The 25532-nt window shown below is 40.5% G+C and overlaps 2 protein-coding genes across 11 annotated transcripts; one reads left to right on the top strand and one right to left on the bottom strand.

The window, feature by feature from the left end:
• Positions 1 to 2299, top strand: LOC128628927 (putative uncharacterized protein BRD3OS). Of its 2 annotated transcripts, none has more exons than XM_053674270.1 (2): positions 1 to 811; positions 2086 to 2299. In XM_053674270.1, the coding sequence occupies exon 1, from the start codon at positions 464 to 466 to the stop codon at positions 707 to 709; it is 246 nt and encodes an 81-aa protein (XP_053530245.1). In that variant the 5' UTR covers positions 1 to 463; the 3' UTR covers positions 710 to 811; positions 2086 to 2299. The 2 variants fall into 2 exon arrangements, with proteins under 2 accessions (XP_053530245.1, XP_053530244.1); XM_053674269.1 differs by having other exon boundaries at positions 1 to 829.
• On the bottom strand, positions 1761 to 25066 carry brd3b (bromodomain containing 3b). Of its 9 annotated transcripts, none has more exons than XM_017452044.3 (12): positions 24768 to 25066; positions 23345 to 23685; positions 23104 to 23241; positions 21519 to 21663; positions 20528 to 20706; positions 14057 to 14425; positions 13749 to 13877; positions 13480 to 13668; positions 6594 to 6826; positions 6113 to 6402; positions 4141 to 4266; positions 1761 to 3340 (listed from the first exon to the last, which is right to left on the bottom strand). In XM_017452044.3, exons 2-12 carry the CDS (start codon positions 23543 to 23545, stop codon positions 3219 to 3221), a joined length of 2121 nt encoding a protein of 706 aa, XP_017307533.1. In that variant the 5' UTR covers positions 23546 to 23685; positions 24768 to 25066; the 3' UTR covers positions 1761 to 3218. The 9 variants fall into 9 exon arrangements, with proteins under 9 accessions (XP_017307533.1, XP_017307529.1, XP_017307530.1 ...); XM_017452040.3 differs by having other exon boundaries at positions 14057 to 14428; positions 24701 to 25064; XM_017452041.3 differs by having other exon boundaries at positions 14057 to 14428; positions 24741 to 25064.
• Between the last annotated feature and the right edge of the window lie 466 nt (positions 25067 to 25532).

Raw genomic sequence — 25532 nt, 5'->3', positions numbered from 1 at the left:
GTTCAGACGGACCCAAAATGAGAGGGACGCTGTTGCCACAGGCAGCAATTGGCGTTCCTCTGCTGGCTTATCAGTGTTGTCAGTCTTTCACTTTTATAACAGGGATTTAATAAGCAGAGACGGTCAATAAAACCGCAATCCTAAACTCAGTCTCCAGGAACCATGCAACGGAGCTTATTTCGGGTTAAAACCTGCAGTTTCGGACTGATTACATCGAGTTTAATGGATACGAAGGTGGATAAACAAGCTAACGTTGGCATGTAACTACGGAATTACTTTGCATGTCAAAACGCAGAGCAGATACGTTTTATATGGACTAAAAGTTGATTGTTTACGAAGCGAAGCACTTTCACACTTGGTGCCTTTTTAAAGCGATGGCGTGATCGAGTGGAGGAGCGCTCTGACATGTCCTGCAGTCATCTCGCGCCACAGAGCCGACATTCCCACAGCACTACTGGGCAATATGGCAGAGAGATGTCCTCTGGCAGAGAAGGCCATGTCGGAAGGTTTCGCTCGGCTGCGGTACAGAGACACATCGCTGCTCATTTGGCAGCAGCAGCAGCTGGAGCTTGAGAAATCACCGACTAACTACCTGAACCGCAGCCGCAGCGCCTGGTACAGTCAGTACGGCAACCAGGCCGTGGTAGTGCGGGACAAAAACACGGTACACGCGCCTGAAAGTGGCTCCCGCATATGTTCTGTTATGTAACAGTGTTATGGGATTATACGAGTCCTTATTTGTAAAAAGAGCGACCAATTCTCATTGCAGTTTCCGATATCGTCTTGGAAATAGCCGGACCTAGTTGCAGCTGTAAGTTTAATATTAAAGGTATGTTACGTGTTCCTCATGTCTGAGTGATATTCCTGAGACTCACACGTACCACATAAAAATGATTGGACTGATTATCAACTGAAAAGATTAAGAGCTTTATGCACGCCTCGGTGATGCAGTTTACCAGCTTTTCTTCAGTATTTTATATAAAATCACCCCAATATGCACAAAACACAATAAAGCAAATGAAAGGAACTAGTGAGCGAGAAGACACCATTGTGATTTTTCTCTTCAGATTTATTTACAAATAAAATAATTATTTTAAAAAGGGGGGGGGGGGGGGGGGGCGACAGTCCAATTTAGGAGTTTCTTTAGTTTCGGCATCAGTCAGTTTCACAGCAGCTCTAAACTTACTTTAGTTTGACTAATATTGATGGTTTTACTTCAGAGTGGCTCATACATTATAAACAGTTAAAAAAAAAAAAAAAGGCTTAAGAAATATAATGTAAATCAACATGCAATACACAAAGGTTTTCACTCATAAAAAAAAGAACTAAAATATAACCTATTTATACCCAAAGCATTAACTAATAGGTGAATATACATGTACATATGTTATCATATAACATTTATATTTAAGCCTTTTTATGGGTGACATCTTTTAAAAAACCTTTTATCCCCCCCCCCCCCCCCCCCCCCCCCCCCCCCCTCCCCCCTTTTGTTCAGTGGAAGAGATATGCCAGTGACAATTATGGGAGAAAAGTAACACACTCAGAACGCTAATACTGAGGGGAGAAAAAAAAAACCCCAGAAGAAATTCACTTCTCATGTCTTGATATCAGTGTTTCAACATCATCTGAGCTGCAAAAGGAAAATACAAATCCTGGCTTAACAGTTTCAACTCAGTTCTTCTGTTATTTAGACCACTAAACTTAAGGCAATGAGAAAACATCCACTGTTTTGAAGACACAGGGCAGAGTTTGATGTGTTGTTGAAACTTTTTTTTTTTTTTTTAAGTACTAAACAAAGGAAATTATGTCTATAACGTTTTTCGGTTATGTAGGAGTTCAGTAATCAGTTCAAAGATGTGGCAAGAAAATATACCAACAACTTTTGTTCAGCATTGAAGTACCACTCAAAGCATTTAATATAGTATTCTGAAAGAGATGGTGATTAAAAAAAGGCTATTCATAAAATAGAGAAGTCATTAGTGTAATACTTCGGAAATGACTAAACACAACCTGCTGAAGTTAACACAGAGTACTGCTGTTTGTCTTTATAGGCGAATGAGACAACTGTCCTCTTTATTTCAGGGACACAGCCATGAGGACCAGACTACTAGTATTCCACATGAGAGCGAAGCATCCTGGATTAGAGACTTTGCCAAAGAGGAAAAGTTTATTATTGGCTCTTCACTGGGATCTTAGTCGGACTCAGACAGCCAATTATGCTTCAATAATAAATAATAGTTTTGTGAATTACTGCTCAATCAAAGACACTGGTGATTCATATGATAGATTCCAGAGGCTGTAGGAAAAACATTGTGTACATCATTGAAATACATCATTAGTGGAAAAAAAAAAGTTGAGTATGTTCAAATAATGTATAAAAACAAACCCATTATTGAGAATGTATAATGTAGTTAAAACAAAAGACAAAATTATACATCAAATACTGAATGAGAAACACGCACCGTGAGAAGGAAATTACAGCGCTGAGACAACTGAACCTACTGCAGACTACACACAGACCTCTCAAAGTACAGCTCTGAACTTTACTGACACTTGGGGAGAAAACAGTAAGCCATGGTACGACCCAGACCTGTTCACTCCACTTAGTCATGATGCACCAATTTTTAAAAGTTCCACTGATTTCTTGATATCTCTGTAACTCCTGGCAAACCAGGAGATGAAACATACCAGATGAAAAATAAATAAGTTCTTTAAAATGGTAACAATAACTATCATCATTATCTGTAAAAGAAATGTGGAATGAGTTGAAACGTCATGCTTACATGACCGGCATAGCAGAAAGAGAGAAAGTTAGCTGCTTGCTCCTTCACACTTTCATACTTGATGAAGCTACTAATTTACTGAAACATGGCCAGGCGTTTGTCAGCCCACTAAATATGCACTTGTCATTGGGATCTTCTGAGCAAGAACCTGGGGGAAACAAACAACTCAAAGTCTCCACAACCACAAAAATATCTTTCCTGGTGATGACCAGGTGTTTCCCTGTGAGGGCCGCCACTGTTCCACGGTCAGCTATCTTTATCCGTACAGGTCTTTATCCAAGCCGAGGGCGTTCTACAACAGGTTATTTTAAAATATCTTCTGTCTTTAGCTTCTATCTCCGTATGTAACAGGTCTTCAGGTGAGACACTATCAGGACAGTAAACACTACTCATTAGAAAAATGAAGGAGGTTGAAGTTTACATGTCAAGAGCTCAGTCCGAGTCGCTGCTCTCGGAGCTGGAGCCGCTGGAGCTGCTGCTGCCCGTGTCAGAAGAACTGCTGCTGCCGCTCAGCCGAGATGGCCCGCCCCCTGGCGCTGAGCCCGCCTTCTCTGCTGGGTATAAGAGACGAAGATTAGAGCAAGGAATGGACAGAAAACAATAAATCAGATATGCCAAATTCAATGTCCTTACACTGGGCTTGCATAAGTAACCTCCCCCATTTTTTCACCCCAAATGTATTACAACTTGGAACTGAAATGGACTTAAATGGTTTCTATTTTGCTGTTTGTTCAGGTATGTTGTAATAAACTCCGGGGCTTCCTAACGACGGGTGTTTTCTTCCTAAGAATTTAGTGGTTTCTTTATAGCAACAGCTTTTTGTAATTCACTATTATGGGATATTTTGTGTAGATTCAAGACATAATCCCAATTAACTCCATTTCAGTTCCAGGTTGTAACGCAACAAAAGTGCAGAAGAGTCTTTTTTTGGGGGTGGGGGTGGGGGGGGGGGAATACTTATCCAATGGACCGCAAGTCATTAAATTGGATGGTGTTATGACCCTCAGTAAGAACCCTTAGCCCTGCTCCCTTAGACATCAATGTGCTTGTGTTATGACAGAATAAAGGCATGCGCACAGAGCAAAGCATTAATCATGACAGAATCGGACCAACAGTCCTCTAAGCAGCCAGAGACACTGAGGCAGGACGAAACTGCTTCTAACTTTGATTCAGTTGATCTAATCTCACTAACTCTTTAGGAATAGGACTGGAGCAAATTAAAGAGAGGGGGCACGTTATGGCCTTTAAGTTATCAAAAAAAAAAAAACCGTTACAGACGCATTGTAAAGAGAAAGGAATGTTGTTATAAAGCAAAATCCCTGTCTGTCCTCTCCACACACTGCCACACGGGTACCTTTTTTGGGCGGTTTCTTGTTGTTGTTCAGTTGTCCGCTCACGTCCTGCAGCCTCTTTTCTAACTCTTTCTTCTTTTCCTGAACCAGTTCCTCTTTAGTCTTGGCACTCTTTTTCCCAGTGCCCGCTGCAGGAGACACACAGCGGCGACCAGTGAGTCCTCAGCCTCGCACCCGCCGCCGTGGCAACAAGCAGCAAGAAGCACTTCAACTACACTGCAACTAATTCATCTACTGCAGTACAATGAGCTGATGCATACTACTACTTTATCTACAGTGTGTGTAGTGAATAAGCACCAGGGGTGGACAAATCAGTAGCCTGGACACTCGGGAAAGATGGTTAATCATGTATCTGAATCACCAGTGCTTACGTGTCACTGCAAGACATGTGACTCGGGGAAACACTTCATCTGATGGTTTTATTCTCTCATCCATCAGTTGCCTGAACTTAACATGCTCCATTTGGTTGATATATACTCGGCAAAAAAAAAAGAAGAAAAAAAAGAAACATCCCTTTTACAGGAGACTGTATTTTACAGATAATTTTGTAAAATACAAATAAGCTTTACAGATCTTTATTGGAAAGGGTATAAACAATGTTTTTCATGCTTGTTCAATGAACCATAAACAATTATTGCACATGCACCTGTGGAACAGTCCTTAAGACAACAGTTTACAGGCCGTAGGCCATTAAGGACACAGTTACAATAACTTAAGACACTAAAGAGACCTTTCTACTGACTCTGACAAACACCAGAAGAAAGATGTCTAGGGTTTCTGGTCACCAGCGTGAACATGCCATAGACCTGCTGCAGGGAGGCATGAGGACTGCAGATGTGGCCAGAGAAATAAACTGCAATGTCTGTAATGTAAGACGCCTGAGACAGTGCTACAGGGAGACAGGAAGGACAGCTGATCGTCCTTGCAGTGGAAAATTACATGTAACCATGTGTAAACCAAATATTTACATATAGTTTCTTATTTTGCCGAGCATATTTCTTCGCTTGGTTATTCATGTCAATGCCGTAACTCTAACCTGCTATTCTGCACTACTAACATCAACTAAGGACACATTCTGGCCTGTTCTTGCAACCATCCAGACTTCAATTTTCAATACGATAGTAATATTAGAGCTGAGTATCTTCCGATACTGACATCCTAAGTTGTGTTCTGTGCTCACATGATGTTTCCTATCAGGCAACATAACACATTCACAGCATAAACTACCAGTGGATCGGCTTGGAAAATGCGTCAAGTATGATTTGATGCCAATTCAGCATTTTAAACCAGTATCAGATCAGTACATCCCTACAATCACAAAAATTGCACCAGATTGTATCAAGACACTGTAACTACCTAACTACCTGATCATAAATTTATTTGCATAAAATTATGTCACATTTTCACCCGTTATTGATGCTAGCTAGCAAAGTTAAGGTATTTAGCTGACTATTCTGCAAAATGCTCTTACAATACAGATTTTGTCTGTACAGGAAGTAAAAAGGCACAAAACATGAATCTTTCCCTAATCCAAATCGATTACATGTGCGGTCATGTCTTCTACATTTGTGATATTATCTGTAATATAAACATTGGAGTATCCACCTAGCTAATAAATAAGATTTGTCCACCCCTGAAAATAATAGGCCACATACAAATACAAAATAACACTAATTAGTGGCATAATAAATGTCTTATTCAAAAATGTTCCAAGCTTTCAGGAAGAATCACTGATGACTTAAATGTAATTTCTTTTGATAGGTCCATATACAGGCACAGTATTAATCTGAGTAAGGAGTGGAGAGGTGATCTACCAATCATGCAAGACAGCCGAGAAAGGCAGTGCTCCCATCACAGATAGAAGTATCGCAGGCAAATTCAGCATTCAGAGCAGGTCAGCAGAGAAAGAGACAAACCCCCTGTAAGAAAACACACACACATATACACACACACACAAACACACACAGGACTTACGTAAAGGTTTGCGCTGTTTCTTCTGTAAACAGGACTTGACGTATCGCTCGAGCTCACGCAGTGTCGACGGCTTAAGTGTCTCAAAGTCGATCTCAATCTCGTCTGGGTTGGAGTCACGCAGCGATGGCTCGCGGGATTGGATAATGTGCACCACACGGCCCAGCTTCTCACCGGGCAGCCGGTTGATGTCTAGGCTAAGCTGCCTCTTTTCATCATACGACATGGGAAGCGCTTCCTCCTCGTCCGACTCATAATTCGCCCCAATGGGTTTGGCGCTTTTTTTCGGTTGCCTGTGGAAGAGTTTGACAGCAGTTAAAGACAAAGAGAAAATACACATTGGGTTAACACAGATTTATGGGATTAAAAAAAAACCCTAAAGAAGCAAGGAAAGTATAAAATAAAAATGGTTAGTAATGGTTTTTTAAAAAATCCCCCAACACCTTGAGATTTATTGTAATATTTCCAGCTAATCTTGTCGTACCTGGTAGTAGACGTGCTGTTGGGTTTCCTGGCTGAACTCTTCTTCGGCTGGCTCGGCTTGTTCTGCTGCGAGGACTTGGGCTTCTTCTCTTCCTCCACCTTGGCCTTAGTTTTGTCTTTGTCCTTCTCTTTGTCTTTCTTCTTCTTCTCCTTTTCCTTCTTTTCTTTCTTCTTCTTTGGTTTGCTGACAGGGCCCTGTGACAGAGCGGCCAGCTGTTCGTGAACAGCCTTTAGCTGGGGAGAGAAGGGCAATGGGGACAGACAGTTAGCTGGTTAACAGGTGGACAAACTGCTGCTACAGGATGCAAGGAGGATTTTAGCTATTCAGGGAAATAACTAAGTATTGAATGCCATATATTTCACATTATCATTTGCCCCTTTTTCTTTAATACTACAGTTTTCTGCCCTTTCCTCATGAGAAAAATAGTCTACACAATTTTAGAACCTTTGTTCCTGATTAAATGTGAAGCTTTTCAAACTTCCCTTAAAAATTTATAACAGTCTTTACCTGAACAGAGATGAACAAATCACTAAACTGGACTGTGTGGACAAGACGACTGTGTCCGAGTAATAATTTGTTTTCCATTTGTAGTTGTGTTGAACACACAGCTTTAACAAGCAGAGAAACAGAATAAACCCCACTTCCTGCTGACTTTTATTAGACAAGTTTTCAATTTGTATGCATGCACTGGTGTGATGCACCTCAATGCCACTATAGCAAATGCTTCCACATCCCACCTGCTGCACTACACACACCAGCTGGGATGCAATCTGGCGGTCAGTACGACTTTTTTTACTAGCCGGATTAGCATGCATGGGTGACAGACTTCCGAAACAGGAGCATGCAGGTATGTGGAAACACCGATAAAACCTATAAAGCTGCGCTAGCTCAATGCACAATCACAAAAGAAATTATCAAGAGAAAATAAGATACACACTGGCCACACTCAAATATTATCATTGCTTAACATGTAGAGGGAACACCAAATCTCGTAGCCGGAACTTTTTTTTATTGAGGATTGCAAACATGACGTGCTTCAACAGAAACTTGATCAGGAGAGGATAAGAGCTACGGCTACATACTTTTCCCCTAAGAGGAAATTCATATACTCGTTTATTTCCCTTAAACGGTCACACTAGACCTTCAGCATGTGAAATTTCTTCAGAGATCTCTGTGAATATGGGTGGCAATCGGATACATCAGATGTATATGCCATCTGTTCCTGTATGCAGTGACACCACAATCCAGGCAACTTCTCTTTTGAAGTTATGATGTTATATTCTTTTAAAGCTACATTGTATAAAACGGGATGGTGCAACACTGCTATAATCATCACGCCATGAAGTGTCGATCTTCTATTGGTCACATTTCTTCAAGTTATGTGGGTTCGCAGGCCAGAGCTGACCAAACTTGAACTTTGGAACACAGCGAAATGCGAAACCACTTCGCGTGTTCCTGCGTTTCCTGTCTGCAGCATTCGCATGTGTATGTTTTACAGTGAATCTGATTGGTCAGGGCATGCGCATTATTTTTTATAACCACATGGCCTTGGATAGTAGTTCTGGCTGTAACATGAATTATAGTATTAATAATTACATTGATGCACTCGTAGAGTCTGGCAAGTTTTTTGTCAGGAGACATTTATGGAAGGACTCTCGAGTATTGACGCTTTATAACAGCGGTTAACACGGTGCTGTTAAAGTTCCCAGCATAGGAAAATCTTAAGGACAGATGCGTTTATGCATTCTGGTTCCTTGGTTAACTGACGGGCAGTGTTTTTTTGGGGGGGATTTGAGAGAGAGATGATGGTGAGGGAATGTTTATCGCAGTTATAATGTAAGTGATAACAGGAACTAACTTGTCTAACAGTGGTTCGACAACACTAAGTCTTAACAAACACTTAAGTCTTAATAAATTAAACAATGTGGTCTTTGGTTGTGGTATACACAGAATAAACACACTCTCAGGAACCATTTTGGAAAGAGTATGGATATCCAATTGTTGAAGCAGGCCTGATGTCACGAGGTGGTTTCACTTTAGATTACAAGACAGTATCTATTTACAGTCTAGGGCAAGGAAATAGACAAAGGTTCTTTTTGCCACAAATGTCTTGGTGTTCATTCAAAGATTGGATCCACTTCATGTTAATAAGTTTAACACTGCTTCTTGACAACCTGTCCATCATCTGTGCGAGGCCATTGAAACTGAATGGAACAACAGACGTATACAGCACTACATAATGCTAAATTTGTAATTGGCCAGGTCATTGTCAATAATGTAATATAAGAGTATGAGTATTATTATACTCGTATTACCAATAATTATGCACAGCTTTCTGTCTTACATGTGAATTCACTGAAGTAAACCTGGAATCATCATCATCTATTCAATTCAGAGTACTTACTGTACAACCTTCTGTAAAATTGGAAGTACAAAAAATGGCAAAACTATCAATAAGTACCAGAATTAACTTTGAATTACTAAATATTATACCACAACATTGTTGATTCTGATCAGCTGACAGACAGACATTCTAATGTTATAATATAAACTTCGGACTAAAACTAAAACTTTACTTACAGCTGTTTGTCGAATTATATTTATATATATATATATATATATATATATATATATATATATATATATATATATATATATATATATCTCACACACACGGGCTGCACAATTAATCGAATATTGATCTCGCTTACAACTTTGACTGCCCCCGATTACATGAACGATAATGACGTTCAAAGTTTGTCCTCCGCTCATAGAAAATTTCATTGCAATCTAAAAGTCTATGTGAAAATCCTATTAGGTTTTTGTCGAGGGAACCAGTGTGATGTTAACTTCCGGGTTCCGGTACAAAATGAGGTCATCCCTGCGTCACTCTACTGGGTGATTTGGCTGTGTCTCTCCTCCTGTAAACACTGTTATTGCCTTTTCTGCATAGGCCTGAATTGTTTATTTGATTGCATATTGTTATATTTGATGCTATTTTCATTTGGTCGATGGCATTTTTATTTTTACTTATCTTATATTTTGGGTACAATTTTATTGATATTTTGCTTCTACGAGATGATGCACTTTAAGTACCAGTCTAATTTGATGCAAAGATTTGTACATTAGCAGGAATGTATTGAATCGTGATCTCAATATTGATCAAAATAATCGTGATTATTGTTTTGGCAATAATCGTGCAGACCTAATATATACACACAAACACATACAGTGCATCCGGAAAATATTCACAGCGCTTCATTTTTTCCCCACATTTTGTTATGTTACACCCTTATTCCAAAATAGATTAAATTAAATATTTTCCTCAAAATTCTACAAACAATACCCCATAATGACGACATTAAAGAGGTTTGTTTGAAATCTTTGCAAATTAAAAAAAAATAAAAAACAAAAAAAAGCACGTACATAAGTATTCACAGCCTTTGCTCAATACTCTGTTGAAGCACCTTTGGCAATAATTTACAGCCTCAAGTCTTTTTGAGTATGATGCTACAAGCTTGGCACACCTACTTTTGGGCAGTTTCTCCCATTCTCCTTTGCAGGACCTCTCAAGCTCCATCAGGTTGGATGGGGAGTGTCGTTGCACAGCCATTTTCAGATCTCTCCAGAGATGTTCAATCAGGTTCAAGTCTGGGCTCTGGCTGGGCCGCTCAAGGACATTCACAGAGTTGTCCTGTAGCCACTCCTTTGTTATCTTGGCTGTGTGCTTAGGGTCGTTGTCCTGTTGGAAGATGAACCTTCGTCCCAGTTACCGTCACTGAAAAACATCCCCACAGCATGATGCTGCCACCACCATGCTTCACTGTAGGGATGGTATTGGCCAGGTGATGAGTGGTGCCTGGTTTCCTCCAGACACGACAATTGACGTTCAGGCCAAAGAGTTCAATCTTTGTCATGGTCTGACAGTCCTTCGGGTGCCTTTTGGCAAGCTCCAGGCAGGCTGTTATATGAGGAGTGGCTTCCGTCTGGCCACTCTACCATACAGGCCGGATTGGTGGAGTGCTGCAGAGATGTTTGTTCTTCTGGAAGGTTCTCCTCTCTCCACAGAGACACACTGGAGCTCTGTCAGAGTGAACATTGGGTCTTTGGTCACCTCCCTGACTAAGGCCTTTCTCCCCCGATTGCTCAGTTTGGCCAGGCGGCCAGCTCTAGGAAGAGTCCTGGTGGGTCCAAACTTCTTCCATTTACGGATGATGGAGGCCACTGTGCTCATTGGGACCTTCAATGCTGCAGAAATGTTTCTGTACCCTTCCCCAGATCTGTGCCTTGATACAATACTGTCTCGGAGGTCTCCAGACAATTCCTTGGACATCATGGCTTGGTTTGTACTTTGACATGCATTGTTAACTGTGGGACCTTATATAGACAGGTGTGTGCCTTTCCAAATCATGTCCAATCAACTGAATTTACCACAGGTGGACAATCAAGTTGTAGAAACATCTCAAGGATGATCAGTGGAAACAGGATGCACCTGAGCTCAATTTTGAGTGTCATGGCAAAGGCTGTGAATACTTATGTACATGTGCTTTTTTTTTTGTTTGTTTGTTTTTTTGTAATAAATTTGCAAAGATTTCAAACAAACTCCTTTCATGTTGTGATTATGGGGTATTGTTTGTAGAATTTTGAGGAAAATAATGAATTTAATCCATTTTGGAATAAAGCTGTAACATAACAAAATGTTGAAAAAGTGAAGCACTGTGAATACTTTCCGGATGCACTGTACATACACACATACATACACGTAGTCAGGGGACTGGGATGGCCATGGCAGGACCTTGATTTTGTGGTCAGTAAACCATTTTTGTGTTGATTTTGATGCATGTTTTGGATCATTAAACAATAGACAATTTTTCACAGCCTTCTTTGCTCATATTTACCAGAGGTGCCAATATTAGTGGAGGGCACTGTGTGTATATATATATATATTTATTTATTTTACACACAGCACCCTCCATATGGAAAAGCACCGCATGCCCACGGTTAAATATGGTGGAGGCTCTTTAATGTTTTGAGGCTGTTTTTCTGCCAGAGGACCTGGACATTTTGTTAGGATACATGACATCATGGACTTGATCAAATATCAACAGATATTAAATGAAAACCTGACTGCCTCTGCCAGAAAGCTTCAAATGGGCCATGGTTGGATCTTCCAGCAGGACAGTGATCAAAAACGTACACCAAATCAATACAAAAACAGTTTACTGACCACAAAATCAAGGTCCTGCCATGACCACACCAGTCCCCTGACTTGAAACCCATAGAAAACCGGTGTGGTGAACTGAAGGGAGAGTTCACCAGCGTGGACCTCGAAGTGTGAAGGATCTGGAGAGATTTTGTATGGAGGAATGGTCTCAGATCCCTTGCCATGTATTCTCCAACCTCATCAGGTATTATAGACAACTCAGAGCTGTTATCTTGGCAAAGGGAGGTAGCACAAAGTATTGACTAAAAGGGTGCCAATAATTGTTGCACACCTATATTTAACAAATATTTTTTTTTTTGTAAAAACCTGTTTTGTTTAAATTGTTTGATATCCATGAGAGCAGAGTATTTTTCTGAATCTTTTGAACAAAATATCAAAAGATTAAACAATAAAGAATTTTACCCAGCCTTCTTTGTTCATATTTACCAAGGGTGCCAATATTAGTGGAGGGCACTGTAAAAAATATATCCCTTAGCAAACAACAACAACTAAAAACCTCAACCTAAAATGTGAATCATAAAACCCTTGAAAGTTAAAAGAAAAAAATGCGGAAGCAAAAAACACCAGTAATCTAGCGGGTCCAGGTCCTATGATTGACATTGACATCCCCAGGAAAACATCAATCAACAGACATCAGGGCAGAATAGGAGTTAGAGATAAAAGCCAAGCTGAGTAGAAAAGCAGGAAAAAGACCACCTACCTCTATTTAAGGTGTCTAAACCTCTACTGCTCACTTAACCAGACACTAACCAAAACAAAAGGGTCAGTGGGGAGGTAGAGAACAGGTTGAGAAAACACCTGAAATTCACCTGGAACCTGTTGTTAGGTATGTGAGGCTCCGTAGTGAAATGCTGATTAAAAAAAATAATAATAATAAAAAAAAATAATAATAATAAAGAAAAAAAAAGAGCCAAGCTGTCATACAAGAGTGCAAGAGCATTCAGTAAAATATTCTTTCACGGACTGAAATATTCATCATTGACTGACAAGATACCGATCTTAGACATGGAAGCAAAGCACAGTGGGTCTTAGAGAACACCGCTATCACACCCCAGTTACTTCACTAAGCAAAAGAAGGTTGTAAAGACCGCCTTGGTTAGGAAGAGGATGTTAGTATCGCGTATCTGCCAATACAAAGAACTCAAATACAAAAAGAATATATACACTCGATATATTCAGTGTCTAGTATAAAGTCATGTCATGTTAAATGTTTGTGGTTTTAAAAATATTTTCCTTCTATGACTCTCGAGGAAAATGTGAGGTTTATAAATACATCTTCATGTCCAGAAAATAAACACTATACACAAATGGCAAGACACCCATGCAGCACCAGCTCCTTTCGACTGTACGACACTGCTCAGACGGTCAGGGGTTTCAGCTTGAGCACTTCCAAGCTGCCACTGTTGGGCCTTCAAGCTCTGACCATAACTTCCTTGCAAGCTGGGATATGCGAATTTCACTATAATGTATGTGACAGATACTATTCTATTGTGCAGAAGATAATGTACCCTGAGAATTATATTTTAAGCTCTTGAAAGTTACCCCGATGCATAAAAATAAATGAAGCAATTTGACCAGTGATTCAGGGAGGTAGAATATAAACCCTTCCCTACTGCTCTGCTCTTGGTGGTGAGTAGTGCCGCCCATCTGCAGCTCACTCACCTGTTCCTGCAGCTCTGCCAGGCGGGTGGCTCGTTCCTCCTCCGAGTCGGAGCTGGAGCTGGACGAGTCGGCACTGCTCTCACTACTCTCTGTGCTCTTACTTACTACTGCCGTGGCAGACGTGCCTCCAGGGGATGAGGGCTCAGCCGGCTCGTCTGGCATCTTAGCGAAACGCATCTCGAACACATCCTACCGGGGGAGCAGAGCGAGGGTTAGACAGAGAGCGCTGAGGACGTATGAGGAAATCTTTACAGTTCATTACTTTTTACCTGAAGTTTCCTTGCCATGGCAACAACCTCGTGATCAGGCGGATTATATTTATAGCAATTTGAGAACATTAACCGGACATCTGCTGCAAAGCTCTGTGCGTCTTGGTACTCTCTGCTGTCCATTTTTTTCTGGAAAAAAACAGCACAGGGTGTCATTTGTCACAAATTTCCTGCTAATAATTATTACTGTTAAAACTATAGAAGAAAATTAACTTATTACATTAAGTGGCTCAAATTTATATGCAATATATTTGGGATTTAGGTTAAAGAAAAAACAAAGAGGAAAGATCAGAGTCTAAGTGCCTTACTTTGACTGTACTGAGGTCCATAGGCTGCTTGATGATTTCATGGTAGTCGTGCAGCTCTAGTGCTTCAGCATCCACAGGTTTATAGAAGGGCCAGGCGTAGGCAGCATGCTTCTTGGACAGCATCTCTTTTAGGATGGTGTCGCAATATTTGAGGTGGTCGCTCAGTTTGCTCTTCTTGCTCCCCTGCTGCAGGAGTTCACCATCATCCAGGTCCTTCTTTGGAGGTTTGATGGGTCGGCCGGTGCTCTCGCGTCTGGAGATCACCTTGCTGTGTTTGGTGTCCAGCAGTGGAGTGGGAGACTCGCCTCTGCTGGCCGTGATGGCGCAGGTGGTGGGCGTGGTAGTGTCAGCTTTCCGCTTTACCCCCTTCTTCTGGAAGCAAACAAAATAAATGGTAGGGATGGGCAGTTCAGACAACACTGCTAACATTTTAAAAGAATTATTCACAAATACTCCAGCAACAGTCTACAGTGATGAGGCAATAACACTGATGCAGATTTTACCTAAAGCAAGCTACCATGGCTTCTAAGCCATTCTTGGCGGGGTAAAAGAGGATAACATGAAATTGCCAAAAGTAATAAAGATATTTTTCCGTCCATCATCATGACAATCTATTTTAAATTAGTGATAATGAATTTTTATTACATATACAAATGCACAGTGAAATTCTTTTCTTCATGTCAGGAAGCTGGGGTCAGAGCACAGGGTAAGCCATGATACTGTGCCCCTGGAGCAGAGAGGATTAAGGGCCTTGCTTAAGGGCCCAACAGTGGCAGCTTGGCAGTGCTGGGGCTTGAATCCCCGACCTTCTGATCAGAAACCCATAGCCTTAACCGCCAAGCCACTACTGCCCCAAAATGAAAATTCAGGACGCACTTTACGGCTCTAATAATATTGCAATTCAACGATAACTGTCGGCTAGATCGAGAGTGAAATTTGAGCACCAAGCACTGAGGGGCGGGGCGTGACGGCCAGGGGCATAACTTGGTCTGGGTATCTGGGGCTAGCCACGAATATTTTTTCTTTAGCCCTGAATAAATAACAGCTCGGAGCGGTTTATCACTGCGTAACCAAACGTCAGTAAAACAAGACAGCAGTGAACAGAGTGTTGTATTATATCTTTAGTGAACGGAGGCAAGTCCAATCAGACAGGTTTTACAGGAACATATGTGGAAATACTTGTGTCTTATTGGCTGACGGGTCTCAGTTCTGGCAAACGCTAGCTCAGAGTCAGAGTGAGGAAAAATGGATATTCGACATTTTTAACAAGTAAACAGGTTGAAACAGAAACATCCCCTGATGCTGAGCCAGTAAAACAAGGTGTGTAAATGTCTACAGGAGTTCCAGTTTACGTGAGCATGATATGAGCAGAGCAAAAGGAAAGATAATGTACTTCACATGGCACTGTATCAGCTAAATCCATACAATTATAGCTTAGTTGTGCCTCCCCATAGCTAGCAACACCAAACTAGCCTAGTCTCAGGCTAGAAGCAAACACGTTTTATATTTTATCAGTCTGATAGTCCTGCAAACATCAATAACACCCGAGGATAGTTTTTTAAATAAATCTAACTTTTTCTCTGTTTATGTCATACATTGACAGATAAGTTACCACAGCTTCCATAAAACAAAAAACTTACTACTTTCTGGCTACAAGCTGAGCTGATAATGTTGAGCTGGAGAACTGACATTTTTTGTGTCTACTGATATAATTATAGATGAGCTAGACAGGTTAGAGGAGGAAGAAAGAACAGCAGATTGAGGCGGATGAGAGACAGAAGGCGGCAATAAAATAGACAGTAAAGATGAGGGAGACCAGAAAAGAGGGCAGCTAATATCCCAAGAGGCAACAGGAAACATCCCAACTGAAATAATTGATTTGGGGACTGCAGATACAGGGTCAAGGCGAGTAAAACATCACTGCTTTCCATTCAGCATGTTTGGCTAGCAAAAAAGATCATTCCAACCCAGCTGGTTTGATATATTTGAGTGGCTGGAATACATTATAACTGCCAATGCAGCATGTGCAGATTATATGGCAAATCAAAACAAGCAAGGGATCAAAAGGATGCACTCACCAGCACAGGTTACACAAACTGGAAGACAACATTAGATTCTTTTAGGGAGCATGAAAAATCCAACATGCACAAGGCCTCAGTGATGAAGAGCTTTAAAGCCACAGGTCCACGGGGACATCACGGAGCAGCTACAAGCTGCAAACATCAGCAAGACTGTGAATCGTAGGGAGTATCTCAGACGTATAGAATCAGTGACAGCCTTTCTTGGGAAACAGGGGATTGCTTTTCGAGGTCACAATGAAACACTAGACAGTGAGAATAAAGGGAATTTTTATGGAATGCATGCAGCTTCTTAAGCAATTTGATCTTTTCCTGCAAACATACAAACCACCATCATAACCTACCTCTCAGCACTGTCCCAGAATGAAATGATTCAAAGCACCTCTGATGTTATAACTTCAAGAATCATTTCTGAGACTAAAAGAGGCAAAAATGTACTCGATTTTGATGGATGAAGCAAGGGATCTTGCATTGTGTGCGTGATATGCTAGCCCACAGTGCTTGCCTAAAGAGAAATTCCTTGGATTTCCCCAACTTGAGGCCTTTGCTGCTAGCTCCATCACTGACACCATAGAGAAGCAACTTGAGAAATATGGAATAAGACAACTTGCATGCTTTACTCAATCCTACGATGGTTATAGTTATGTTATGAGTGGGGCAGTGTGAGGTGTGTAAGCTCGATGCAGACAAAAGCATCCAGAGGCACTATACATCCATTGCTATGCCCATGAGCTTAATCTTGTCCTTTGCTTCACTTGCAAAGACATCCCAGAGGCATGCGACTTCTTTGATCTCCTGGAGTGTCTTTACTCTTTCTTTTCCACAATCATAAATTTCAAACCTTAAAGAAGCAACTAGCGGTAGGGGACAGAGAACTTGTCCAGCTATCAAAGATTCGCTGGGCGTGTCAGACCGAGTGTGTAAATGCCACTCTACAAAACCTCCCTGCTTTGATCCAAACCTTAAGGAGCATTTCAGCACCTCTAGCTAAGGGAATGGAAAGAAAGCTTAGCAGATTCAGTACCATCTACATGCTTGTCATGTTTCAGACATTGCTCTCAATAACTCAGGGCCTGCACAGATACCTACAGCGAGAAATACTTGATTTGGCACTGGATTTGAAGATAAAACAGCAGTTCAGAGTACACTCAAAAGTTACCGGAACGATGAGGAAGCACTTGAAATGTATGAGAAGATCAAGGCCCTCTGTGAAGATCTTGATATTCATGCTACTGGGACACAGAGGAAGTGAAAAAACATGGAGTATGTAGTCAACACTACATAGTATATTACATGTTATCAAGAGATAATCTGAGCAGGAAAGTCTTCTTTCCAGTTCTTGATAGAATGCTAGAGGAGCTTGAAAATAGGTTTTCTGAAGTTAGGGAAACAATTATTATGGGCATACATGCATGTCACCCTGCCTCAGAGCAGTTCCTGAATGAAAAGGCACTCAAACATCTTGCTGAACATTACAGCATCCATCTACAGCCTGAAGAGATTACTGTTGCAAAGCACTTCCTTCACAGGAAGGACAAAAAAAAAAAAAAAAAGACATTATTCCCAGCAAGTGTCTTTTCCCTTTTGGATGGTGATATGTTCCCCTCCCTTATGGCCATCTTTCAAACTTCTTTGATCATCCCAGTCAGAAGAAAAGTATGGACAGTAAAGTGATTCAGTTTTATTATGTCACCACACCTTCCTTCCCTTGAACCTCTAATTCATGTCCTCACATATGCAGTTACACACTAAGCACACATTCAATATCTTATCCTCATATAACAGAAATTAAACACCTACTCTGCATTCATTTCCAATCGATATGGAATAGCCTATATAGCCTACTTTTATGGCTTGGAAATTAGACTATTTATCAAACGTTCATTGGAAATTTAGTAAATTAATTATAGTATCAGCTACCACATTGTTGGGTTTTGTTTTATAACTTTACTTTTCCATAGCCTACTATTTGTCATAGTCTTCTCATAACGTATGATAGACATATGCACTCCATGTTTTTTTAAGTCAGAATTATAACCTGGAAGCCACTAGAAGGACCTGTTACTGTAAATATTTGGAAGTAATTAGTTCGCAGACAATGGGCTTCCCTCACTTAAGCTAAAAATTGTAAGAATCCCTGATTATAGATAATTTTGATAATTATAAAAATGTGTTTGTTTTACTGGCAAACTTACTAATTAACTTACTATTAAATCACTCAGATTTAAAGACTTCCTTGCAAGCACTGTTTATTAGCTTCAGAGAACACAGGTGTATTTCTTTCTAATTGCAAATAAATTCAGTCATTACATTTCATTTTAACCTGATGTCTGTTTCCCTTCTCATATTGCAGCCTGGGCAAGTTGGTTTGTAACAATACTGAAGTGGGCTGAAAGTAACCAGATAATATCATTTTTAAAATACAGAATTCTGTCAGTCAGTCATTCATTTGATATTTTCTCATGTTTTACTACCTGTACCATTGGTGGGACTTATGGTTCCCTATCAAGTGGGTCTATCAGCAATGATTTTGCAACCACATTATGAAAGTTTACTCAGTCACTTTAAGTAGTTAGCTGTTTTCAACTCTCATTCGTAAAATTGCCGTTGTATTATGGGTTTTGAGGATTTTCCCCTCATGTAGCCTTAGTAATAATAGTAATAGGTATCTGATATGATGCTGGGTGAGACATTCAAGTGGCTGGATTATTCATGTGCACATTAAATGGTAAATCAAATCCAAATTATTCCTTCCTTCTCCAATTTTCACATTTTTAAAGCAATTAGCCCTCACATGCAAGAAAAAAAATAATGGAAACAGTCTATTTAGAAGTACATTTTTAAATATTTTGTGATGGAGAAGAACCTGGGCTCAGCCCCAGATGATTAACAGCCCAGCTAATGCCCTGGTGGCGGCATAGATTTTCGGCTCATATTTTTGGCCAAAATCCGGAAATGCCATTTTTGGCCGAAAATTTTCGGCGCCCAACAATTCGCTGCATCCTGGTTTTAAATGTCATGTTTAAATTTCACCACTGACACTACTGTATTTATAGTTGTCCTGCGAGTTTCGTGTCGTCCAATGCTGTCCTCAAACTGGTGGCTATAGCAGCCATCACACATTTACTTAATCTTAATCCAAAATTTAGATCTGATTCAAAGAACTGTCATCAGCTCTCTCTGGTCACAATGGCACTAAATCATACGGTACATTATGCGTTCAAAGAATTTCTTTTTTTATGTGCAGTTTTTGTCTACGACACCAAAACCAGGCCTTAAATCATACCGTGTAAAGCTAGCTCAAGTATTGGTTTACTTAGTCTGGCATTTAACTCTAAACTTTTATAACAGAACTTGTGATGTAGAACCACAGTGAATGTCAGGACACAAGTACTTGATACTGAATCTCACATCAAACAAAACAGCAATGTGTTTAGTTATAACAGCTACATCAATCCCAGCAGCGAGTTTAGTCTACAGCAGGACTGGATGTTAATCGTCTCACCAATCACAGCTGGACATGTCAACATGCTTATATTAAACAACGTTGCTTTAGATTAACGCGACCACATGGTATGTTCAGCAACATGATCGTAAAGCTACAATGCTTTTTCTGTGGAGCTTGTTCTGTCAAATTTATATACTGAACCAGACATATTCCATATACTGTAGAGCTGGGCGATATGACAAAATAATCACATCACGATACTTGAGAACGTTTGTACGATACACAATGTGCATCACGATATATAATTTAGCTAGCAAACTGTCTGCAAAACAGTAGTAAATTTTGAGAAACTTGAGTGAATGGCTGAAAATGTAAGCAAGTTGAGTAACTGATGAGATTTGGTTAATTTTTTTTAGTTCGGATTTGTTAAGAGGGGTTTAATGCACTGTGATGTCACTCTTGCACTGAAACATAGCTGTTAAAATATCTCAAACCAAACCAGTGCAATGTTATTTACAGCACAAATCAGAAAAAAACAGCCAAGAGATAAGTTTTATTTAATTTCTTTCTAGATGACATGCTATCATTTACAGCCATTAACTACTTCATGACAGTGAAGAGGGTAACAACAGCTTTACAAACTTAATGCTTTACCTACTGCTTTGACAAATTGGAAATCCATTCTTTTCCAAAAACTTTTTCTGAATTTCCATACTTGCCAGACCTTACCCAGAACCCTAAACAATATTCCTTATTAATAAAAATATGCAAACATTCCTCAATATGAAAATAACACAGCCTGTTAGAACAAACAATGACAAATGCAGACGGCAGTTTATCGGGTTACAAAAAAAAAAAAAAAAAAAACCTTTTTCTATTTGAATGCATGACAAATAGATCAGACAACTGCTGCTGGAGAAAAACTTTCGTACAGGGAAGTCTTACTTTGACGACAGGCTGTGCACTCGGGATCATGGGTGCAGCCGGTGGAACAGCCTGGACGTTGGAGGTGATGGTTGGTACAGGTGTCGCTGCGATTACAGGAGTTTGAGGCGGCTGTGGAGGAGAGCTCGGACATGACGAGGATGGGGAGGTCGAGGACAGTGCCGAAGCTTGCTGAGTTTCTGTCAGAGAGAAGGTCAGAAGGTGAATTTGAGACAAGATCAAACTTGTGTGCCTTTTCAAGGTGGCACACTTAACTTTTATCTATTTTGTCAGCTTTAATGGTAAACTCCATATTTTAGAATGCTAGGTAGTTTTTGTTCAGTCCATTAGGAACTTTGCCAATTAAAATAAAATACCGGGCTATTATGATCTCACTGGTGCCAGTCTGAATTCATTCATATCGTCAACATTGTGCATGGCTCATCACTGACTGAATGCCAGTTGCATTTGTAATGTGACCATGTACATCAGGGCTATTCAACTACAATTTAGGAAGTTCCCTTGCTTTAAAAGGTCCGGATAAGCAACTAACGTGACTGAATGATGACAATGCCTGCCTTTTAATACGTGACCAATAATTAGTTTATGACTATAAATAAGATGTATAAACATGTGGTTGTTTTATTTTGTAGCGGTGCTATACTTTACCACTTTTATCTCCCACCATGGACTCAGCAGACAAGACGTGCTTTTTAAATTCGATGCGGGGAGTATAAACACTTCTGTCCATTCTGTTTTTGTCACAATTTTTTAAACCAGCCATGCCATCACTTCACTAAGCAGACAAGAGATGGTAAATAAAATGAAAATGTATGAATGTATGAAATGTGGGTTATTCTCAGTGGCAACTTAATGAGTCCACTAGATGGGTATAGAAGGCATTATTTTACATTCGGGCATGTTTCAGATTCATCCAATGCTTAAAAGCTAAACTTTATTTTCCACAAGTCAGCCTTGTATGAACTATTTCTCCATTCTGAGTACAGTTTACCTGCAGCAGGGGCAGCACCAGGCTTGCGTGCCTTGCCTTTCGGAGGTGGTGGCAGCAGTTCCACCTCCTCCTGGGGCATCTGTGCTACCTTCTGGAGGAAAATTTTTTCCAAGGCTTGAGCCATAAGTACAATATCATCTGTAGGCTGAATCAAAAAGAAGAAATATTTTATAAGCACACACAAATAGCAGTTAAAAAAAGCAACAATTCCTATCTGTAACATTTACAGTCGTGAAAAAATAAGTACACCCCATGGAAATTGACATATTTGGACAAGCAAACATTTGTTCCTCTTTGAAACACTGCCTATTAGGTGATGCACTATCAAAAGGACACATAAAACTGACATTTTGTAGTAATTTTCACAATATAAATGAACAATAAACAGATCAGTCACATGGAAAAAGTAAGTACACTCCTACATTTAATCACACCATCAGAACCATAAAATTAGAAGCAGGTGTTCAGGGTTGGGTACCAGTGATTAGAACCTGATTAGGGAGTGCAGGTGGAACCGGTCTTATTTATACCCCTCTCATATGTAGTGTCTGGTCTTCCCTTTGTTATCTGTCATCCCAGAAAATTCAGCCCAAGAGCATTCCGTCTGCTGCAAAAATAAAGTCTTCAAGAACCCCAAAATTTCACCACAGGATCTGCTAGTAAGTCTTGCAACGGTTGGTGTCCAAGTGCATGCTTCTACAATGAGAAAGAGATTGCACAAATATAACCTGCACAGGAGGCGTGCCAGGAAAAAGTCTTTGCAACACTATAGTCAAAAATAGAGTTGTTTGGTGCAGACCAAAGACAGCTTTTCAGGAGAAGCACCTCATACCAACCGCAAAGCACAGTGGTGGAAATGTTATGGTTTGGGGTTGCTTCACTGCCGCAGGGACTGGACAGCTTGCATTCATTGGTTCAACTATGAATTCTGCATCACATCAAAGAGTGCTTGGAGATAATGTGAGGCCATCTGTCCAAAAGTTGAAGTTGAATCAAAAGTGGACTTTTTAACAGGATAATGATCCTAAGCACACTAGCAAATCCACCAAGGAATGACTCAGAAAGAATTAATAGAGGGTTATGGAATGGTCTAGTCAAAGCCTGGTTTTGAATCCCATTGAAATGTTGGGGGGGGGGGGTCTGAAATGGGCAGAACATGCAAGAAACCCCTCAAACATCTTGCAACTGAAAGAATATTACGCGGAAGAGAATAAAAAAATTCCAGCAAGTCTGGTGGACAATTATACAAAATGCCTATAAGAAGTTATTTCTGCTAAAAGGAGCAATACTAGCTTCCGAGCCCAAGGTTGTACTTACTTTTTCCACAGAAGATGATCACATCTATTGATATCTCTACTGAATAAATGATGAAAAAGCTCATTTTCCATGTGGTTTTGTTCAAGTATATCAACTTCATTAATAGGCCCTGTTTCAAAGATGATCAAATGTTTGCTTGTCCAAATATGTAAAAAAAAGCCAACAATTTCCATGGGGTGTATTTATTTTTTTTCCATACGACTGTAGTGATGCAGATGGAACATGTTTTAATAAGACAGAAATTATGAAAGGGCCATGTTCTCTTTACCTTGTTATATATATAACAGTTTGTGAACATAGTGTTGAAATCCTGCATGCATTCACCAGCTGTCCAGTAGTAATTATTCTCAAGTCTCTTCTTGATAGTCCCCATGTCCATTGGGTTCTTGATGACTTTATGATAGTCCTTTACAATAAGACATGTTTATAATGATTACAGTAGCAGAGAACAAAGTATCTGAACAACAAACAAAAAAGTTAAGGCATAACAGTGTATAGATCTTACGTACTGGAAGATTTAATTTGATGGCGTCCACAGGTGTGTAAAAAGGCCACGCAAACTGATGCCTCCACAGTGTCTTCACCACAACGTTCTGCATGTACTGGAGCTGGTTGGTTTTTCGGCCAGGCTTGCTGGGGTTCGTCACTTCAGGTGGAGGGGGGTTGACTACAGGGGGAGCAGCCTGGCTGGGAGATGTGACCGCCGACATTATGGACAGCGGAGAGGAGAATGTGGCTCGACTGAGGTTGGATCTGGATGTATTTCTCTAGTGATTACAGAGTTCCTCTTTCTTCTCCTTACTCCGTCCTCGACACACACATCCCATCTCAATACCTGAGCGTCAGCACTCTGCAGGAAAATATTGAGAAACCTGTTTGATTCAATGTTAGTTTTAAGTCAAACACTAGTGCATAAATAGCACAGCATGGACTTAAATCATGGAAAAACTAAATAACAGCAAGAGTTTCAGTTGTCTCGTTGAGATTAAGACATTTCCATTTTAATTTCTAGTAAAACTGCGTTACATAAAGTTCTAAACAAGGGGGGGAAACGCAGCATGCATTCATCCTTTATGAAAATACAAACCCTATTTAGGCATCAACAAATGACGACACTCATTATCCTACTGAAAATACTGAAAGGAACACCTCGGTAACTTGAACACTTCTTGACAATTTAGCCCCAAAGTGTGATCTGATTCAACAATCTAACGTATCAAAGGGATGCTTCAAGTGCTCCACTGACTGAAATCGTTCAGAAATGTTAACACATCTCTTGAGATCTTTATTTGGTCAGTTAATCACAAGCACTTAAAAAGTGAACCACGGGACTGTGAATAAAAACCAGCTCGTCAACATTAGCTAACGCAAGTTAGCATATCGCGCGCTTGCGGGAGTCTCTGAAACGGATTTTAACCGGGGAAATTTCATCGAACCAAAATATTCCGACTAGAAGCCGACACGGCGAGCTGTATCGTCTCGGTATAACTTTCTTTAAAAGATGGCGGGCATGGTAAAGCTGTGCATCGAGGCTGCCTCGAAGCTAACGCTAGCTCACTGTAGCTAACAGCTCCTCCATGTCTGCTCACGGCCATAACCATTGTGTGCACGCCGTGCGATGAGCTAGCCGGTTAGCTGGCTGATTTGAATCACACCAAGCTTCTGGTCACACTGTACGCCCCAAAAGAGACACCAAACGCAGGAAGACGTGAACACTTCTAAGCCGGTGTTAAATCTGAATAAAGAGCGCTGAAGAGGGAGTAAAAAGCCCGCTTTGTTATATTGTTGCACAGCGCTATGCATCAGAGGCAATCTGTGTGTAGCTACATTCAGCTGTGTATTCCCGAAAAACAATCAATATGCACCATCAAAGCGGAAAATCCACTCCAAGCCAAAGACATTCACCGTAAACACGTATTTACACTTTATTACTTTCACTCCAAGCAGCTCCGGTAGCGTTTCCGTGCAGATTTTCCGGTAGCTTTTTATTGCATCGAAGCGGCATAATACACGGCTGACTCGACTCTGTAGTTTGTGTGTGTGTGTGTGTGTGTGTGTGTGTGTGTGTGTGTGTGTTTGCCCGCCCATGCGCACTAGCGCACAGTATTGTGGTCCATATTGTGCTGATGAACTGCTGGCCTTTAGCCTGCATGGGGTTTATACACCGAGCTGCTTTCCGACTGCCACAATCTCACCACTCACTCACTCAATCTCTCTCTCTCACACACACTCTCTCTCTCTCACACACACACACACACACACACACTCATACACACAGGTGCTCGGCCTTACGTTCAACTGCTTTTCACACTTTATTGAAACAATTCCTAAACCCATAAACCGTGTCTGATACCGTTGCTAGTGTTATTCCCAACCCCTGATAAGTAAACATTAATACTAATAAATAGACACCGTAGATTTACTATCGCCTAATCGACGCTACTTGGTACAGGATTATTTCGGGTCGCCTGTATTGTGCGCATGCGCTGAAGACGCCTTGTCTAAGGCTCGATCACAAACGGCTTTGTTTTGCATGAATAGGGCACTACATACGGTTTGGATGTTATTACATACCCTACGCAGTCAACATAGAGAGAGAGAGAGCAGGGACTAAATTGTAATTCAGCCATTTTAAAAAGTGAATTGTTCATGTTTTGCTTAAAAGTTCAGCCGTTTTCCCCAACATTAAGTGTTGTT

The sequence above is a fragment of the Ictalurus punctatus genome, chromosome 22 (assembly GCF_001660625.3).
Source record: "Ictalurus punctatus breed USDA103 chromosome 22, Coco_2.0, whole genome shotgun sequence".
NCBI classification, from domain to species: Eukaryota; Metazoa; Chordata; class Actinopteri; order Siluriformes; family Ictaluridae; genus Ictalurus; species Ictalurus punctatus.
The sequence above is the reverse complement of the archived record's forward strand: the minus strand, read 5'-3'. Positions and strand labels throughout refer to the sequence as shown.